We start from the raw sequence: 20,304 nt of genomic DNA, 5'->3' as shown, positions 1-20,304 counted from the left end.
CTTCGTTAATTAAAGTAGTGCCTTAACATGCATTGTAAGTAATGTTAGTAATGATAACACTAAGAGCAGCAAACATTTACTGACTGCTAAGCCATTTCTGTCTATCTGATAAAGTAGGTTTTATCAGCCTGCTTGCCGAGGACAGAACCGAAGTGGCCCGACTCTCTCCAAGATCATATTTTTTGTAAGTGGTGAAAAAAGGACTCAAACTGGTAATCAGAATACGGAATTCATGTTTTTAATTGCTATATTACACTGTATAGTGAAAACCAATGGAAGCAGAGTACATTTTAAAAAATTAAAGTAAGCAGCATCAGAAGCCAGGAAGTTAAGTTACTGAGTTCTCTCGCCACATATTTACTGTACCTACTATGCATTGGGCACTTTGTCCACATTATCTAATCTAATCCTCTGTGAATCAGTTGTTATCTCCATTTCATAAATAAAGACACTGTATTCAAAGAAATTGTACATGATCACGGGATTTGTGTGTGTGTGTGTGTGTGTGTGTGTGTGTGTATGTGTGTGTGTGTGTGTGTATGTGTGTGTGTGTGTGTGTGTGTGTGTGTGTGTGTGTGGTTCTGGAGATCAAACTCCGAGGTGCTTTACCACTGAGCTACCTCCCCAGTCCTTTTTAAGAACTTTTGTGACAGGGTCTCTCTGAGTTGCTGAGGCTGTCTGTGAACTTGGGTCCTCCTGCCTCAGCCTCCTGAGTAGCTGGGATAACAAGTGTGTGCCACCAGGTCTGCCTGTCATTGCCATCTGCACTCCAACCCAGCAGACTCCAAATCATTGAGTTTGTTCACAAAATCACCCACTCTCTTTCCATAAAGTGATTTGGTACCTCTAGGAATGAACTGAAAAGGGGAAAACCTTTGCAACAAAGCGATTTAGATGTTTAAAATTAGAAAACATTCTTTCTGATCTTTTACCAGGCACCAAGCAGCTGCCTTCTTAAGTACTGACTTGAGAAATGCTAAGGTCCAGTGACTTGTCATAAGACGGGAGGGACAAGGAGACAGAACAGCAGCAGCACACCCAGCTAGCCCTTGTCAGGACAGATGTCCATGGTCTCGGTCCATGCAGGGCCACTGCAGGGCCAGAGCCAAGGACACTCACAGCAGCTGATGGGAACCAGCCACTCCTCTCAATTCCTGCATCGCTCTCTTCACGCCTCCAGTTTGCACTCACCCTGGTGGACAAAAGGGAACTACTCCCTGCAGTGGTCAAGGAAGACCCTGCGGCTAGAAAGGCAGAGGCAGCGTGGGCCCGGGCTGCCAGCCCGCCGAGGTTAGGATGCAGAAAGCCAGGAGCCGGAGCGCTGCCGGGGAAGCTTAGGGTGCGGGAACCAGGCAGCAGCTGCTCCACCCGCCTCCCCCCCGGGGGCTCTGCGTGACCCGGCAACCCCGCGTGTGAGTAGCACCAGAACCCAGGGCAGGGAGCCCACCAGGGCTGTGCTCCCCAGCTCCTCGCCAGCATCACTCCCCAGAGCCGGAAGGTGGAAGCAACCAACGTCCACCGAGGTGAACGGACAAATGACGTGCGGTGCACACGGACGATGGCTCGGCCCCCAGAGCAGGGTCAGAGTGACACAGGCCAGAGCGCGGACGCAGCTTGAGGACACTGTGCTGAGCGGAGTGGGCAAAAAGAAAAGGTGTGACCACCATCTGAGTCCACGCACACGAGGTACCTAACAGGGACTCAGGGACCATCGCCGCGGGCTGGTGGGAGGGCAGCTGGGAGCCGTCCGTTGGTACCGAGCTTCAGACGTGTGGGAGGAAAGCAGTTCTGCAGTCTGTGGCACAACAGGTGAAGGTCCTGAACACCATGCAACTGTACACTCAGAAACGGTCACGACTGCAGCGCTGTACTACGCTTATTTTAATGCCATTAAAGGACAAAAACAGAAACGCAGGCCTCAAAGTCGTAGACCCTGGCGTGCCTCTCCCACTTTCTAATTTTGTGATTCTAAGTTATTTACTGAGTTAACTGATGCTCAGATTCCTTTTTTCTTGGTACCAGGCATTGAACCCAGGGGCACTCGACCACTGAGTCACATCCCCAGCCCTATTTTGTATTTTATTTAGAAGCAGGGTCTCGCTGAGTTGCTCAGTGCCTTGCCTTTGCTGAGGCTGGCTTTGAACTCATTATCCTCCTGTCTCAGCCTTCAGAGCCACTGTGATTACAGGTGTGCACCACTGTACCTGGTCTCAGATTCCTTTTGACCCCTAATAAGCACCCCATAAACGCTGGCTTTGGGTTTGAGCAGCAGGTAGGGAGCACTTTGCCAATGACAATTAAGGATAATTATTCTAAGATTTAATAATGTATGTTTTTAAAAGGAATCTTCATCTTTTAGAGATATTAATCTATATGCGTCTAGATAAAATAAAATGATAAGTGGGATTTCCTAAGGATAACAGGGCAGCGGGCCCAGTGGTGGACATGAACACAGACAACACAAGGCAGGCTGAGTGGACAGTGCTAGGGTGCGTACTGGGTGGGTGGGATTATTGCACTCTTCCATTCTTGTATACAGGTTAAGTTTCTACACTGCTGAACGGTCACGGGCTGGGCAGAGGTGACACTGGGCCTGTGTCCCATAGGTTTGCCTCAGATGGAAGAATTGACACCACAGCAATTTTCCATGGAAATCTCAACTGTCTAGAAGGATCATCACAGTAAACAGGTGCCCAGAACAAGCGTCGGGCAGTGCTCTCCACACCCTGACACCTTGTTTCTCATTTCCTGTCCCTCTGGCCCCCTGCACTAGGCACACATGCCCTTTTGCCAGTGCACAGACAGAGGCATCTCCCCACAACGGCATGTCCAGCTGCCGTGTCTGAGGTTGGGCTGGGAAAGCCTGGAGCTACCACATAGAACATGAACACTGCTGCTGCGGAGACACAGCCCTCCGCCTGACTTGAGGATCATTTCCTAGAAAAGTGGGTCTCCTACGTCAGTGTGGAACAGTGTCGCCGGAGAGCTTGCTCAAAGACAGAGCACGGCGCCCCGCTCCCGGAGCTCCTGCGCAGGAGGCCCAGGCTGGGGTCTGCGCACCGGGAGTTTTCACACATAAGACTGCCGCACGAGTCTGGGGGTGCACTTGGGGATCACACCCCAGACATCACGTGAGCTCGGCGCGGTGGCACAGCCTGTAATCCCAGCTACGTGGAAGACTGAGGCAGGAGGCCAGCAAGTTCAAGGCCTGCCTTGGCAACTTAGCAAGACCCTTTCTCCACAACAAATGAAAAATGGCTGGGGACAGAGCCTGGTGGTACCTGGCGGGACTGGTTCTGTGGCCCCGAGCACAGCATCCTAACAGGAAAAGCCTCTGCCCCTGCCAGACACAACAGGTACCGCATGATTGGGGCTCAGACAATTAACAGAAATAGAAAACGCTGACACTGGGGGTGTCTTCAGAATCTGCTCTTTTTAGGGACCAACAGACGGGAAAGACCTCCACATGCTGTGCGCAGGGACAGCACTGGGTGTCTCACACACACTACTAAACATACACACTACTACGTCAACACCGAGGTGGACACGACTGTTGTCCCGGAACAGAGGAAACCGAAGTCCTGAGGAGCTCTGTACTGGGGCTAAGGTGGCAGGTCCAGGTACAAGCCAGGTTCCGGACCCCAAGGTCACACTGCAGCTGCACCCAGTTAGGCTGATGTCCCCGCTCAGAGTTCCTGCACTGTTACCCACCACCAGAGAGCTGAGAATGCCCAGGCATGATTACCACCTCTAGCATCCCTCTTAAACCCTATGAAAAGAGAAGGCCGTCTCTTCCTCATTAATTTGTTTTGGTTCTCTTATCAGCAAAAACACATGTAATACTAGGAGCAATTCAGGGAAAAGGCCTTTTGATCCAGAAAGTTTGGCATACCTTTAAAAACTGACAATAATAATGAAGAGTGAGAACAATGTTCATTTAGCCATGGGAAGTCACATGGTGATAAAGACTCGCCTGACGTTTCCCTTAATGCATATCCCGTGATGTGCCCAGCCCCGTGGCTCTGGGCAAGAGATAAGTCTATTCCTAGAAGTCCAGGTGGGCCAGAGCCTCGTGACCTTCCTTCCCGTCTTACCTAGGACCCTGGGGCCATGTGTGAGGAAGTCTGGTGGGAGGGGAGGTGGAAAAGTCTGTCCCCCAGAATATAAACCGGGTGGACCTTAGCTGTGGCTAAGGAGCTACTCTCCCGTTTGTGATCACCAGCGACGTTTTAGAACGCCACCCTTTCCACAGCACATAGAAGGGATTAAACCAGGCAACGTCTTCGTGATAAAAATCTGCCATTTGTCGTGAAGTCCTTCTCATGGGGGCAACTTGAAACCAACCTTGGAAAGTACACTACGTAGGAAAATGAGATATAAAAAAAATCAGTCCACTTCCTTGAGAAATTTCAAAAGGATTAACTAACATACCCAAAGCCAAATTTCTAGTAATACAATTTAAATGTTAGATCACTGTTCCTCGCAGGACCTCCTTCCTACTGTGCAGAGAAGACTTTTTAAATGAAACAGCAGCAACGTGAAAGGTTATGTTCATCGAGTTCTTTCAGGATGACACCTGTCAGGGTCTTGATGACAGCACGTCCATGCTATTCCATGGGGGTCACATGGCCACGCAGGTTCCTTCTCCACCACCTGTCATGCCCGAGAGGTGCCACTCCTGGTGGACACAAGTCCCCTGTACCACATCAGTGAGAGCAGAGATAATCCACCTTGCTGGTCACTATTCCCCAGGTAAAGCTACTTTTTCTTCATTTTAATTAACAGGCTCTTCAACTCATTTGCGGGAAAAGCTATACAGAGATTAAAACAATTTTGGAATCAGCTGGCCAGGTAAATATCAGGTACCATTTTTCTGTGTGTTAGGTCATCGCTATGTACTTTTTGGGGAGCACTTAACAATTGTGTTGGAGAAAGGACATCAAATGATGCTTAGAAATGTGATACACATTTTCATTTCACACTCCATCAGCTTTTACAACTGCAGCTCAATGAGATGTGAGCGAGAGCTTGGCAAACAGCCATATTTACCAAGGTATAAAATAAGGGTCAGGTTACTTTTTCATAGAAGAAAAAACATGTTTAATTTTCACTCCCCATGACTTCAGTGGGTACCTGTTCCCACCCTAGAGAAAGGCACCAAGCTGCATGCGCGGCCTGGGTCAGCGCTGTTCTAGGACAGGACTCTGCCTGTGCCAAACAGCTTGCAGGCAACGATGAGATTTCCTCATCCCCTCCAGCTCAGGACCTATGGATACAGAAACGCCTGGAACGGATCTCTGGTGGATAAGTCTTTTACCTGCAAATAATGTGCCCGTCACCCTGTGCTTCTGGGAGTAGGGACCGTTCACTCCCTTTACAGGCTGAGAAGCAAAGGCATGGGCATCCACAAAAACACACCTCCCTGATCCAGGTCTGTCTGTCTGAAGGACGAGAGCCTCCTACATAGGTAAAAAGGGACCTCCAGCCGGGCCCGGAGCCTGTGTCACAGGCTGCTGTTGCCTGCGAGGTGGGAGGAGCACCCTTCACTCACCTGCCGTAAGCCTGAGACTTCTCCTCTGGCAAGCGGTTTGCTGATGGATGGCGTGTACACTTTGGCGTCCAATACTGGCTGTCCTTTCATGAAATGCTTTCCTGATTCATAAATGTCCACTTCAACCATCTTCCCCATGAATGGAGGGTTCTTTGGCACTAAAACCTTTAAAAAAGAGTTCACAGGAAGCTTAATTTTTAAAATGAACTTTTAGAACAGCTTTAGATTCATAGAATTATGATAAAGACGGTAGAGGTTTTTTATATGACCTGCACCTGGTTTCCTATATTATTAATTTCTTACATTAAAATGGCTCATTTGTCATAATGAATGAATCAAAATTGACATAGTACCACTAGCTACAGTCCTTAGTTGAGACAGATTTTTTCAGTTGGCCCCTCACGTCCTTTTTGTCCATCCTGGGATCCACAGTGGGCCCTAACTTCCAGATGCTCGAGGACGCGGGGCCTGTGGGGCAGGAAGGTGCTTCTGGAGGAGCTCCGGCGGCAGGCAGGGCCCTCCCGGGCCAGATCCTGTCCCCACAGGCATGTGGAAGGCAGGCTGGGGAATCCCCAGCAGCTGGCCGGCCTTGCGGACAGGCCTTTGATTCCCTGCTCTGGGCTGTCCTGGGCAAGAACACAGAGACGATCATGAAGAAAGCATGATACTTTCAATACCTTCCAAGTGAGCTGTCAGAGTGACAGTTGAGTTGACATTTCAACGAAGGCCTCTGTGCGTGTGTGTGTGTACACATGTGTTTCAGGAGAGGAAGGCTAGTCAAAAGTAGACTCCGCAATAACACCTCATGTAGGCGTTGGTGGCCCCAGCTAATGGCCACCATTCCCTTCTCTTGCTCTCTGAGGAAAAGCAGGGCTTGTCGGTCCTCTGAGCTGAGCTCCAAGGTAGAACCACCAGCGGAAGGGAACCTTGGCTGGTCTGTAGGAAACTGTCAGATGGTCTCTTTCCACAAGAGATTACTGATAAAAGTGCGGTTTACCTCCTGCGAGCACTGTCGCTCCTTTGGGACTAACAGGTGGTTGTGCGCCTTACGTCTCCTCACACTCCTGTTTCAGTACTGGAGCAACTCGCCAGTCTTTTAAGTTAGGATCCAAAATAAACAGGCCAATTCTAATCCAGCAATACTTTGATATTTAGATACAATCTTTACCTCTGAAACTCATCTTATTTAGAAAAATAATTCCTATGACATCTCAGGCTTAGCAGTAGAGGAAGAAAATTCAGACGAGAGCCAGAAGTTCCACGGCCAGTTTCTCTAGGAAGCAAAACTGGATCTTGGTCTTTCTGAGTTTGGTTTTTCATGACCCCTGAGGATAGTGCTTCATCAAAGTCTCTGAAAAAGGTCACCTGGATGGTGAATTACTCATGACAAGCAAACCAACTGAAAGAACTTCAGTTTCAGGATATGAAAGTCCTTTTAAATCAGTTTTTATAAAATAAGAAAATCTCTAGAGCCGACTATCCCTGAGAGATTTGGTACTATTCTGGGGGAAAATAAGTCCCCTTGATCTGCTGCCTTGATCTGAATGAAGGGCTCAGTGTTTTCTCTCCTCCGGTTTTAATCATTGGAAAAAGTCTGACTGCTTTAAATGGGAGGAAATGGCTAATGAGGCATGCCACTGCCTTTAAAATGAAGGGAAAAAAGTCCCCTGCTGAGGCAAAGATCCAGATGGCAGGGGACAGGACAGGGAAGAGGCAGCCCAACACAATCAAGTCCCTCCCGGGCCGGGCCGAGCAGAAGGTAGGCACGTGAAGACGCTCTCTGGAGGATGCTTCCTAATGAGACTGCTCGGCACAACGCAGGGCTGTTGGGAAGCTCCGCTCAACTGTCATCTACTGGGGACTGGCCTTCGGGAAGATGCCCCGTGGTTACCACCGACCCTCGACCCACCGCCAGTCTGAGGTCACTGCCTGTGGCCCTCTCAGCTGCCAGCCCTGCCCGCCACCTCAGGCACCACAGCCCTTGCCCTCCCTAGCTGACTGCCTGCTGGCCTCAAGAGCCCTCAGGCTCCGTTCCAGGCAGGACCCTCATCAAGTGAGGAAGGAGCAAAAAAGCAGAAGCCCCACTTGACTTTAGGTAGCTAGGATCCAGAGTGACCCATGAGTTTCCCTAGCCCAGCAGGCCCTGCTGGGAAGGGGCATCCCACCCCTTCATGGCCTTGGCCAGCTGGGCCCTGAGGGAGGTGCCGTTTCACTTCTGGATGGCTTTCCCACTAGGGAAGTGGGCCCACAAGCACTGACAGGAAGCCAGGCTCCCAGGGTCGGGGGTGGGCAGGGACAGGAGGCTGGTGGAGGGGAGCCCCCAGGGATGCTCCAGAACTCCAGCAGAGGGGTTCGAATCCTCACATCCGTCACTCACACTGAGTCCAGGGAATGGGCGCTTTTTCCTCTGCGACCAGCATTTTTATCAAGAAGAAGTTAAAACAACAAATACTAGAACTAAACAAAACTGAAAGCCAACCCACTGACCAAACAGCAACTGTACATGATTGACAGTGAGAGGAAATCCCTGCCCTTTGGCGCTGATGTCGCCCACGCAGACATCCTTCCTGTCTCTGAATAGGACTCCCCTCCTGGACTTTGCCAGTCTGTGGGGATTTGGGAAATGCTAACTGCTTGGTTCCAAACTCCCCAAAGCCTGTGGCTGGTCCTATCAAAGAGTAAAGAGGACTGCAGCACACGGGACACAATTATTCCTTTGTTTTAATTACTGGAGGATAAACCCCACGTTAGCTTGGCTGGACTGATGCTGCAAAATAGCTTCACTGTGACAAGATTCAACACTCTCCCCTTTCAAATCCCCTTCACTTAAACTTTCAGAATCCTTTCTCATTTTGCAGAAAACGTGAGAATACTTAACTGCCTCTTACCTGCTCATAGAAGCGATTATGTGCAACATAAAACTTGGAATCAAAAGATTCTTCTGTTACTAACACTTGTTGTCGTTCACCGATCTGTGGAAGGAGGGGAAGGAAACATGGAAAGATGAAGGCAAACACCTGAGAAGCCAAGAATGAATGGCAGCCCAAGCAGTCCCACTCCCAGTGACGTCCACCTGCATCAGACAGCAGATGGACAGTTGCTAACACTGTCCCCATCACTGATTCCCATTTCTTGAAAAACACTGAGTGGTAATAACATTAGCTTAGTATGAACCCCCATTTTCTTACATAGTTGCAAAAAAGAACTTGGTTGAATTTCTTCCTTCAGCATAAGATAATTAATGCTTCTAAGACATACCAAAACCTTCTAAATATCACTTTGCTTCTTGAAACGAAGTCGCAAAACAAGCCAGAACAAGCTGCTTCTGATCAAAATTCATGAAAATATTTTGGCAATAGGATAGTAATAAACATTAATTTGAGTTATGAGGGATGGAACGCTGGAGAAAGTGCCTCCGAAGCTAGTGGCTGGGTCCTAGGACCGTCTCAATGTCCCACACGATGAACGGCTATTTACTTACTGTATACATTTTTCTCTGCCACAGGCAACTGTCTCTGCTGCAACCCCAACTGTGTTCATTTTTGTTTTTGAGAGAAAGCAAATTTATGGGACTACATTTACAATCTAAGCACACATTTTTAATAAACCAAGAAGTCAAATCAGCCAAAACAATGGTAGAAGTAATGTAACTATCCAAAAAAAATTGCTACCAGTTCCACATGTGTTCCACCATGAAGGGTAGCATTGAAAGTGTAAATGGCTTTTTTTTTTAAACAAGGTGGTCAAAATGTCTGCTCTAGCAACCAGTTGTATTGAACCATGGTGCCTGGATTTATTTTTGCTGTTGCTACTTGATAAATACACCCCCTCCTCCCCCCAAAAAGCAAACAAACTTAAGCACACTGGCAAGATCGTTTTAAAAAGAAATTCCTATCCTCATTTGCAGGGACTTGTCACCATGCACAGGCAGATATCATTTAGGAAACACAAACACAGCTGCACTATAGTCCACCTAAAATGAAAAAAGAGTCCAGCGCCCCTCTCCACTGTACAATGCCAGTATCCAAACACACCACGGAGTGCTGCCCAGCTTATGCCCCGTTCAGAATGGCTTCCTCTTAGAAAGGCCATGTGGTCTCTGAGAGGATACTTATGACGACTTTAAACCCAGCCTGTGATGTTTATCTCCTCCAGAACATCAGGTCGTCCAAAAGAAGTCTTCCATGGCTCTGCATGTCAAAAAAGACTGGTGAAGTTTATTCTTCTAGAAGGAAACCTGGGATGTTTGCACACATTTCCTGGTGTGAGTTGCTTGTGACTCAGGATGTGTCTGCTGATGGTTCTTAAGGAAATCTGCAATTACGCCTCGTCTAACGTGAAGTTTTCAGGAAATTACCAACAATGTGAGAATACAGAGCCCCTGAATGTACATGCTGCTTCTCTACTATTGCTCGAGTTCGTGTGGACAGCTGTGGCCACGTTTTGAGGCTGTTCCACTTCATCTGGAGATAAGAATGACAGGAGAATACACACACAGATAGAAAGCTTACATTTGTGCAGCAGAGGCCTGGACTTTCCACCAGCCAACAGGGAACTATTTGTAGGTGAGGATCTGACTTTGTTTGCCAAAGGGCTCAGGGGAACTGTGTGTGGTGACTGACAGGGAAGCCTCCTTTCCAGCCACTGCCCTCAGCCACAAAGCTGGTCTCCCTGCTGAGGTTCTTCCAGTTCCCTTGGGTGTGGGGGAGGCGGAATGAGCCAAAAGGAGCACAGGAGGCTAGGGCTTTGACCAAAAGCTGCTGCAACCAATCTCCGTGCCCTCAAAATCATTAAAAAACAAAACTGAATAATAAAGAGCTCTCCTGGATATTTTTTATGAGTGAAGTTGTATTGGAGTGAATATCAAATACAACCTTTAAGAGAATCGAGTATTTCAAGAACTATTAAGAGCAGCAAGAGTCGTGGAGAGGGTAGGTCAGATAAAACTCTGGAAGAGGCAAGCAAACCAGTGTGGTAAAAGACCCTCAGACAACAAGATTTGCAATCCTGAGCCCCACTTGCCAGCAGCCTAGGAAAGCTTCCACCAACACAAGGAAGTTCCCAGCCCCAGAGAAAAAAGCAGGGTGTCTGCAGCCAACAGCCATGCCAGCTCTCCTGAGGCTACTGGGACTTCCCCACCCAGCTACCTATCATGCCAATGGCAGAGATGATCCCCTGGAAGGGGCAGAGCTCCTTTTACCGAGAAGGATGGAAGAACACGGGCCTCACCAGGATCACGCCACATCTGTGACATTCCACCATGTGACATTCTGTGAACAGCATCCCTGGCCACCTCACCACCCATGGGGAACCACGCTGCCCAGGCAGAGCCACCCACAGGGATGACGGGTGCATCACTGTGAAAACGGCCAAACAAGATCCTGTAAATACGCAAGAGGCTGAAAATGGTGGTTTTCCTAAAATTCGTGGTTGGCAACCCCATGTGGTTGTTCAGCAGAGATGATGAAACTGGAACTGGAACTGCAAGGCCACAGAAGGCTCCAGAAGGTGGCTCAACAGCGCTCAGGAGAGGAGAGGTAGCTCCAGCAGGGCCTAGGGAGAGGACGCTGAAGAGGGTCCCGAAACCATCAGCGCCACAGGCCTGGACTGGACAGTAGGGAGGAGCCCCAGGGCCGGCCTATTCTGTGGGCCTTTGTGTCGCTCACCTAAAAAATGGGAGGGGGCAGCACTAAAGAGGAGGCGACTATACCACAAAAGACCTTCCAGTCTCAGACCCGCGGGTTAGGGACTAACGTGCCCCAAGGTTGCAGGGAAGCAGATGAAGGAAGGCGGTCTCTTCTCACAGGGCACATAGGCTCAGGCCCTGCAAACTACAGCGTCTTCTTGCTGCACTTAAACTAACAACTTGAGTTTTAACGCCCACCGAGAACACTTACAAAGTCTCTATGAAGTGACTGGAAGTTTCCTTAGAGAGGCGTCAAGATGTCAAGGAAGCCTTTTCTATAGTCCTAAGAAAGATGCCTCTTTTCCTTCTTGTTTGCTTTGTTAAGTGTGCAATATTTATAGTTGATTAAATAAATGCTTATTTAATTTTTTGGAGCGTGTTAGGGCTGAAGCGCTTCGCTTGGGACTTGACCCCCACTACGGCGTTCCTGTGGGAAGCCAGGCCGCCCTTCCGGAAGCTTCGACCTCCACGTTTGTCAGAGGATCAACCTGATTCTAACCCCTGAGGCAAGGAGCAGTTCTCATCTGTGAAGCTCGCCCCTTTCTTTAGTTTAGCTCTATGGACTTTTGAAAGTGCCTCTTAGTCTTGGTTCTCACTTTAATAAACTATGTATACCTTGTAATTATTCATCAAATATCAGTGGAGAAAATAATTGTTCCTTGAATGTACAGAACTTCATTTAGTACAGCTTAACCTTACTTAAGGCATTTTATTTAAAAAAATGAATTATAAAAATAGTCTTGTAAAACCACCCCTGCATTTCATCCCTGCCGGGACCCTGTGTGACCCGGGAGCTCCTGGGGATGCTGAAACGTGGCCTGCAGCTGTGAAGGATGGGTGTTCCCAGGGGCTAGGCCTTGGAGGGAAGATTCGGAAAAGAACTTGTACCTTTCCTTAAACCATGAGGGCACAATACGAAGGCAGCTGTCCCCAGGACGGCCCAGAACATACAAACATGGAGGGGGCTTGGGCATCTCTGCTTCAGGGGAGCAAGCAAGGTCCAGAGAAGAGGAAAGGAAGCCTCGGAACCATCCCACCACCCTGCCTGCTTCTGGGCCGCTAGCTGAGAGGACTCGCGACATCACGGGTCTCGCTCTGCAGCGTGTGGCTTTCCCTTAAGTAGAGAAACAGCTGTGACAAACAGAAAGCAGTGTTTTCAAGATTCAGTCTCTGGGTGGGTTTTTGGTGTGTTACATAATCAGTTGGCTGTGTAGTTTGTGTCACATCTCTGCTTAAAATTTCCCAAGTGCCTGAAGCTGCAGGAAACATCAGTTCTAAGCATATGGCCAAGGAACACGCACAAAACACACACTTGCATTAAAAAAGCAGTGGTTTCCAAAGGAATTCGGTTGCTGAACAAACGCTCATTCAAACACTCCATGTCCCCATTTGTCCTGAAACAAACAAAATCCTACAAGGCTACACAAGGATTTAAAAGATATTGAAAAGAATGGTTTGAAGAAAGGCAGATGTTACCCAAATTTAACGAAGACTTCAGGGAGTTGTGCTAACACCTTTAACCCAGTCAGAAATGTCACCTGAATAGACACCCTGTACTAGAAAAACTAAAAGATTTCATTGAAGCTCACACGTGGCTTTAAATATCAACTTTGTATAAAGTTTACTTTTTCCTTTCTTCTCACCTTTGTTTTATACTTGGAAAACCTGGAATGTGGCTTTATTACATAAAGTCAATCCAATTTCTATTTTTAAATACTGAGAAAAATTTCGATATTTCAATTTGACTATAGTAACAAAAAAAAAATCACAAGGGTTGGATTATCTATATTTGAGGATCATGAAAGATAAACATTTATTTCTTGAAAACAGTTGTAAGGTGGTAAAGAAATTATTTTGCTTCCCGTGAAAAGTTTCTAACAATGACTTTTCCTGTCCATTATTTTCCTAAGGCAAAGAACAGAGATTAAAACCATACATCAAAAGTTCTTATGGTCATTTATATCATGGTCCTAAGAAATTTGAATTTTATCTCTGTTTATCCTACAAAATATTCTGACATGCTACTTCTGCAGCTAAGATTTCTTTTTAAATTGTGATAATAAAATACAATTTTTCTATGTAACTCTGGGAAATGTCAAATGTCTTTCTTTAGCTGCAGTCTAATTAGTTTTATTTTTTTTTCCTAAGCGGCCTGGAACATGTTAAACGCAAGGCTATGACCTTTAACTCTGAAATAATATTTCTAGTGTCTGTGCAAGAGCCTGCCCTCACACACCTTTCCACCAGTTACTCAGCGTGATGTGGCCAGGGAACTGCCGTAGTTACACAGGGAGAAAGCCTGGTCTTGTTCTTTCCCAGCTGATGAAAATGGTAACTCTCCATTTTGATTCATCATTCACAACAGGCAGAGCACGTGGCGCTGAGTCTCCGGGTACCCGGTCACCTTCCTGGCTGTTTATGCACCCTTCTGCCTTCTGGTCCTGCAGACGCTGGAATTAAACCAGCCTACTTATGCTAACAACAGTCTGCAGTAAGAACGGCAATGCCATTACATTTTAAGAGCTTCCTTGTCCCAGGGCCACACATGGGAATGTGTGGCAGAGATGATGACCACACAGAAAGCCAGGGGCACAACTCAAGGTCCACTGGCACCCAACGCCAGCCGCCACCTCACCCGTCGCCTACAGCCAGCAGACCATGCTGACTGCTTATGTCCAAAGTGGCTGGACTTGGGTCTAACTCTCAAACAATGACAAAAATACATTCTATTTGATTTTTTTAAAAATAATTATCCTCTGGGTTGGGGGTGTAGCTCAGTGTGGAGTGCTTGCCCTGGATTCAATTCCCAGCACTACAAAATCAACCAACCAAACCAAAAAATGACCTTCAATGTGAAAATACAAACATTTTTTAGCTAAACTTAGTGATAGGATTAAATATATTCCAAAAGGAAAGAATTTTTTTGAAGCAGAATAGTCATACTTTCAAGTATTTAGCACAGGCTCACTGGTTAGGTGCTGTGAGTATCTTAGTGGCCCTGTTATTTCTTCCCCACATTTCAGAAATAACCCATACATGAAAACAAACAAACAAACTGCAGAACGATTTGGCTTTTCACAAGTCTTTCCTTCCAAACCTGTGGTGCAAGACGCAAGGGCCAGACTCAGGCCGTGTGCCCACATCACACTGGACTACGAAGCGGCTGCTTCTGTGAAGTCCTGTGACTTCTCTTCAATCGTTGACTGGTTTTCTTCTAGCCACGTGCCTGCTCTAGTGACAGAGAACTCACAGGGGTCTCTTCCCAGTTGGAGGCAAAAATCTCATTCTTCATAACAGAGCTATTTTCACCTGCTGATGGAGAACTAGTAGCAATGCCACATAGTTAAGTGACAAATGATGACTAATCCCTTTCCAGCCTCAAAGACCTGCACCGAGTATGGACTGTACCTCTACCTTGAAAAATTGCAAAGTTTTAAACAATGCTGGTACATTCTTGATAGTCCAGAACATTCTAAGGCATTACCTACAACGCTTTTGTGGAGTTTTAAAAAAATTGTGGTAAGAACATAACCTGTACCCTCTCAATGGACTCAAGCAAGCCGACCCTCCTTACCAAGACCTGGCGCAAGCACGCTGTATCTACTTTCCCCACATGGGGCAAGCTCTACAGTGTCCAGGGAAAGTGCTCAACATCTGAAGCTAAGTCCCATGGCCAGATGCTGCCAACAAAACCATTCCATGAGGTCTGACTGATGCGACTAGGTGGGCCCCATGAGATGGATGTGAGGAACCCCTTCTGATTGAAAGCTCGTCCTAGAAACTGGGCATACTCTCTGCTGACTTCCACCCTCCTGATCTGTTCCCATTGGCTCCCGGCAGTCATCATGGGCAAGCCTGGACCAATCTTCTGTAGTGGCTTCTCATAAAGGCACAAAGGACATTGTGTATCTTAAATCAGTACAATTCTGTTTGTCAGCTATACCTCAAAAAAAAAAAAAAAAAAAAAAAAGAGAAGAAACCACCAAATACTCAATTTTTTTGACCATAAATTCCATGTTGCCAGTGAGAAGTTTCATAATACTGTTTAAAAAATTAATTTACAGTGGTCCTCCCTTATCTGTGGGTTCATTTTCAGCAGTTTCTGTTACTTTTAGACAACTATGATCTGAGAACATTAAATGGAAAATTCCAGAAATAAACCAATTCAATAGTTTGAAATAAACAGTTTTTCGTGTTTATTTTACCCAGAGATGAACAGTTTTCAATTGTGTGCTAGGAGCGCGATGAACTCTGTCCAGTGCTGGCCTGCTCCACCCCACCCAGGCCGGGACGTCTCTTGGTCCAGAGCGTACACTGTGTGTGCCACCTGCTACCATGTGCAGGAGAATGAGATAATTCTGAGAGGGACGGTGAGACCTCATTCGCAAATTATTTTACTATGTTATATTGTTATAATCGTTTACTTTTGCTGTCAGTTATTATTGTCGTTCTCTTACTATGCCTAATTTATAAATAAAACTTTATCACAGGCAAGCACAGGAAAAATGAAAACGTGTACAGTTTGTCTGTAAGCAGCGGGCTGTGCTGGGAGGAGGGGCTGCACGCTGCTGTCCCAGCTCTGAGCAGGCGCCCCCTGGGGTGCTCGTGGAGGCCTGTCACCACAGAAATGTGAGGCAACAGCAAAGGCAGGTGGGGTGGGAGAAAAAAGAAAGGGAAAAAAGAAAGACAAAAGGCCAAAGCTGAGTGTGAGAGTGGGGCTCGGTGTCAGAGAGGACAGGTCACCTGCTTTCACACCTGCGGGCTGTGCTGCAGAGCCCAGCACCTCTGGGCCCCCACCAGGCAAGCTGTGCACAGCACAGGACCCAGAAGCATTCAAAGAAAGATCCAGGCCTCTGGAGGGACAAGGCGGGTGTGGCTCGCAGGACACCCCCCAACCCCCTGGTAGCCTGAGGCGGCTCTTTCCACGTACTAAATTATGAGAAGCTGTGTAAACTAGAGTGAGTTTTTTAAATCATCAATTCAGAACTGGCATGGAGGAGGGAAGAATTAACAGATCATTTAGCTCAAATTCTGATGAGAAAACTAAGGCTCCTTAGAGAATGTGACTTGGTCAAGGTCATACAGCTCATAATGTCTAATCCATAACATTAAAAATGGATCTTGTCCTGACTGGTATATTAAGCAAGGGGCGAATTGCTCAATTACTCTGAAACTGCTCCATCCAGCACTGGCTACACACAGCCATTAAGCACTTGCAATGCAGCAAGGCCAGACTGAGATGTGCTAAGCAGCGAACCCCAGCATGTGCACACAGGGTTTCAAACATTTACCGTGAACAAAAGAATGTGAGACATGCTGTTAGTGTTTATGTTGTTTACGTGTTGAAAGAATACTTTTGGTACACTGATCCCAAATATATTATTAAAACTAATTTCACCTTTTAAACTTTTTTTTTTTTTTTTTTAATGTGGCTACTGGATCATTTAAAATAACATCTGTGGTTCATATTGTATTTCTATTAGCCAGGGTTGTCCTAAAGCATTATGTTGTTTTTAAGGATTTAACAGAAATCCCTCATTTTGCTATTTAGAGGATTATATTGGTCATTTTTCAAAAACAAAAATTTTATAACTCAACACAAACAACTATCAGTTGTGGCAATTATGTAAATGCAATGTTTTGATTTTTAGGAAAGACTGTATACTTAATCAAGAAATTGTAAAGGCAGGGATTTTGGATTGCTAAATTGGTCTTTCTGACCATGAAATTCCTCTTGCTTCCATTTTCCTGGTTGATTACAGCCACCCTAAAATCTTAAGGCAAGATCTACTTGCCGGTTTTGAGGAAATCCAGGCAACCAAGGAGAGGCTATCTGAATCTTCCAATCTGTCATTTCCCATTTTGTTTGGCTGCAAAAGCAACCATATAAATAACAATGGTTTTGGACTTGAAAGGCAGAAATTGATCATTTTCAAATTAATTAAAAAAAAAAAAAGCCAAATATGAATGTCCAAAATACATACCCCTTTGGTAAGATAAATCTTTATTAACCCACCCTATTACCACAGAACAGCATAGATGGGAGCAATAAATAACACGTGCAGCACTCCCCGCCAGCTTTCAACCATTTGCCAGTCAAGGCTGAGGCTGAGGAAGCAGAAAGGATTAGGCAGAAATCAAAGACGGCCAGCTCTAATGGTGTCTAATTAGCATAACAAAGGACACGGCCACAATCTTTCAGCGGAGGGCAATCCATCTCATTAAAGAAGACTGAGTGACTATTGTGCTCTCCTGCTCCCACCCAGCCCCCACTTCTTGGCTCAGCTCGGGAGACCCTGAGAGCTGACTGCAGGGCTGGGGCTTTACTGGCCAGGCGTTCAGGCTGAGGCAAAGAGCCCACTTGTATTAGGTGCACCTGCATCTCCGTGCTTTATTCTGATTCCTTCCCTGCTGTGAAAATGTAGCTTCTTCAAGCACATACAAGTCCTGCTATGCACTTCATAGGGATAGAATATGGAGGAAGGTCAATGATGACCTTAAAAAAAAAAAAAACAAAAACCGCATAGTAGTCCCGCATGAAATGTCTTTATTTAAAAGAAAATTGATCTATGTTTCACTTCTCCTATTTCGATTTTCTCTTTAACGTTACTTCCCTTAGACTTAATGAAACTAAACTGAAATTCTACCAAATTTTAGAGCAACCAGTAATTAGCTGGGTACACATGGGTGCGTGTGCGTGCATACACACACAGAGATGCATGCACCGGTCATGAAATACAAATAGGAGTAGTTTGGTTCAGATCTGTCCTCTCCCTATTTCCTCTTAATGATGGACAAATGAGAAAATATATGAAATGAGCACAAGGAAGCTGAGTTTGCAGACAAGCAAATGGGTAGTTTTTGTATATGTTTCACTGAGGATAAAAGATCATACATAAAGCAAGAATTTTTTTTTTCTTTCAGGGAGATGACAAAGCTTCAAGGAATTTAATGTACTTTTCATTTCAATCTATTTCGGGAGAAGGACTGAGTGGGGACGGGAGAAAAAAGAATCAGTCATTTAAAAGAATCTTTTAAAAAAATACACCCTTGTTTTATTTATTTATTTTTATGTGGTGCTGAGGATCGAACCCAGTGCCCTACACATGCTAGGCAAGCGCTCCGCCACTGAGCTACAGCCCCAGCCCCAGGACCAGTCATTTAATCCAAACAATCTTCAATTCTGGGCTGCAGTTTTTGATCAGTGACACCTTTCTGAAGGGAATTTGGGATGAGGGTTGCTTTGATATATGTCGTTTAATGGCTCTCCTGCCAAACAGTGTCACATCAGCTACCTATGCCAGAACACTGCCATGTCTGCGAGCTGCTCCAGGAAAAGCTGTTTGTCACAGACAGAGATGGGAAGCCTGCAATCCATTCCAGACTGAACCAGAAAGCAGCCAGGTCACAGGCGCGGCAGGAGGTCTACCGAAGCCCCTCGCTGTGCCCGGGTTTCCAGGCCCAGGAGAGGTGACCCCACCGCGGGACTGAGACCTGGAGAACATTCAGGCCATTAGGCAGGGACCAGGGACGGGGGGCAAGCAGCTGCAGTGCTATAGTACTCTGCATGGGACAGCACACGGCTAAATAAGCCTCGGGATACCACCTAGATCCCAGAAGGCCCTTCTCTACGCGGTGAAATTCTCAGGATGCAAGAGGGGGTTTCCACCTTCCAAGCCCCAGGTGGAGTGGAGTTTTTGCTTCTCTCTCCCAGTGGATTTCTCCTGTTAAACAGACAGGAGAAATACACACACACGTATGTATAGTCACTTCTTGCCTTCAAGTTTTGTCAAAAAGCAGCATGCAGATGTAACACATTATTTTGATTTATATATATATATATATACACACACACACACACACATATGTATATGCATGTGTGTGTGTGTATTTTTTTTTTTTTTTTTTTTTGGTACCAGGGATTGAACCCAGGGATGCTTAACGTAACACTGAGTCACATCCCCAGCCCTTTTTATTTTGTATTTTGAGACAGGGTCTCACTAAGTTGCTTAGGGCCTTGTTAAGTGGCTCAGGCTAGCTTTGAACTTGTGATTCTCCTGCCTCAGCCTTTCAAGCCACTGGGATTACAGGCATGTGCCATCATGCCTGGCTCTATATCTATTGCTTTTACAGTTCAGTCACAGAATTTTGTATTTTGGTCCCCAGCCAGTGACTAGATCTCTCATATGAATCATGGTCCAAGTGGGTAAGTTAGTATGATTGCCTTCCATTTTAAGACACAACCCAGCCATTGGACGTGAACCCGAAGACTACTAAATAGTGTCTTATTCCCTCTACCTCTGCCACTAAATTAGCTGTTTGACTGCAAGTAAATTATTTCATTTTTAGGCCTCAGTTTCCTTACCTGAAAAATGGGGAGTAAGTGGGAAATCAAAAGCCTGTAAAGTTGTCTCTGGGTCAACTATTCTGTTTCTAAACTAGGAGAATCAGCAAAGTGTCCCAGTGCACACTGGGAAAAGGGAAGTCTTCCTGGCTTTGCTGCCGGAGCCCTTCCTGTGGACATGGAAAGGGCCACTCATCCTGAGAACCCGAGGTCAGCCTCCCCACCAAGGCTCCTTCCTTTCCCCCTTCCGGTGCCCACAGAATCTGGGGTCCACAATGTTGGCCAAAGGAAAAAGAGTACAGAGCAAGTCCAACAGCAGGTAATGGAAGGAAGGGCAGACTGTCCCTGGTGATGCAGCCCAGGGCTCTGCTGCCGCCTCCAGGTCCTGGGGATGGGTCTGTATTTAACTAAGTCCAACTTTCAATGCATCTTCCGTTCACAATAAAAAGGTAGCTCTGTGAGCCAAATTAGATGGTGCACGTCTGTAAATCCCAGTGACTTGGGAGGCAGGGTAAGGGGCATCACCAGTTCAAGGTCAGACTTAGCAACTTGGCGAGACCCTGTCTCAAACAAACAAACAAACAAAACACAAAAAAGATCAATAAAATGGGCTGGGGAAGTAGTACAGTGGAAGGACACCCCTTGGTTCAGTCTCCAGTAACCCAAAAAGAGGTATTTCTTTTTTAAAACACATTCGTGATTTTAATATTACTCCTGGATATC

General features: G+C 46.4%; 1 protein-coding gene across 1 annotated transcript in view; it reads right to left on the bottom strand.

Annotated features, from left to right (window-relative positions):
- CDKAL1 (CDKAL1 threonylcarbamoyladenosine tRNA methylthiotransferase) overlaps window positions 1–20,304 on the bottom strand; it is a 629,759-nt gene that overhangs the window by 29,058 nt on the left and 580,397 nt on the right. Inside the window, exons 12-13 of the mRNA XM_079147924.1 lie at window positions 8,440–8,523; window positions 5,552–5,716 (exon numbers count right to left, since the gene is read on the bottom strand). Of these exons, the coding sequence (XP_079004050.1) occupies window positions 5,552–5,716; window positions 8,440–8,523 (249 nt within the window). The remainder of the gene's footprint in view (window positions 1–5,551; window positions 5,717–8,439; window positions 8,524–20,304) is intronic.

Source organism: Sciurus vulgaris, assembly GCF_902686455.1.
Source record: "Sciurus vulgaris genome assembly, chromosome: 7".
NCBI lineage: Eukaryota > Metazoa > Chordata > Mammalia > Rodentia > Sciuridae > Sciurus > Sciurus vulgaris.
The sequence above is the reverse complement of the archived record's forward strand: the minus strand, read 5'-3'. Positions and strand labels throughout refer to the sequence as shown.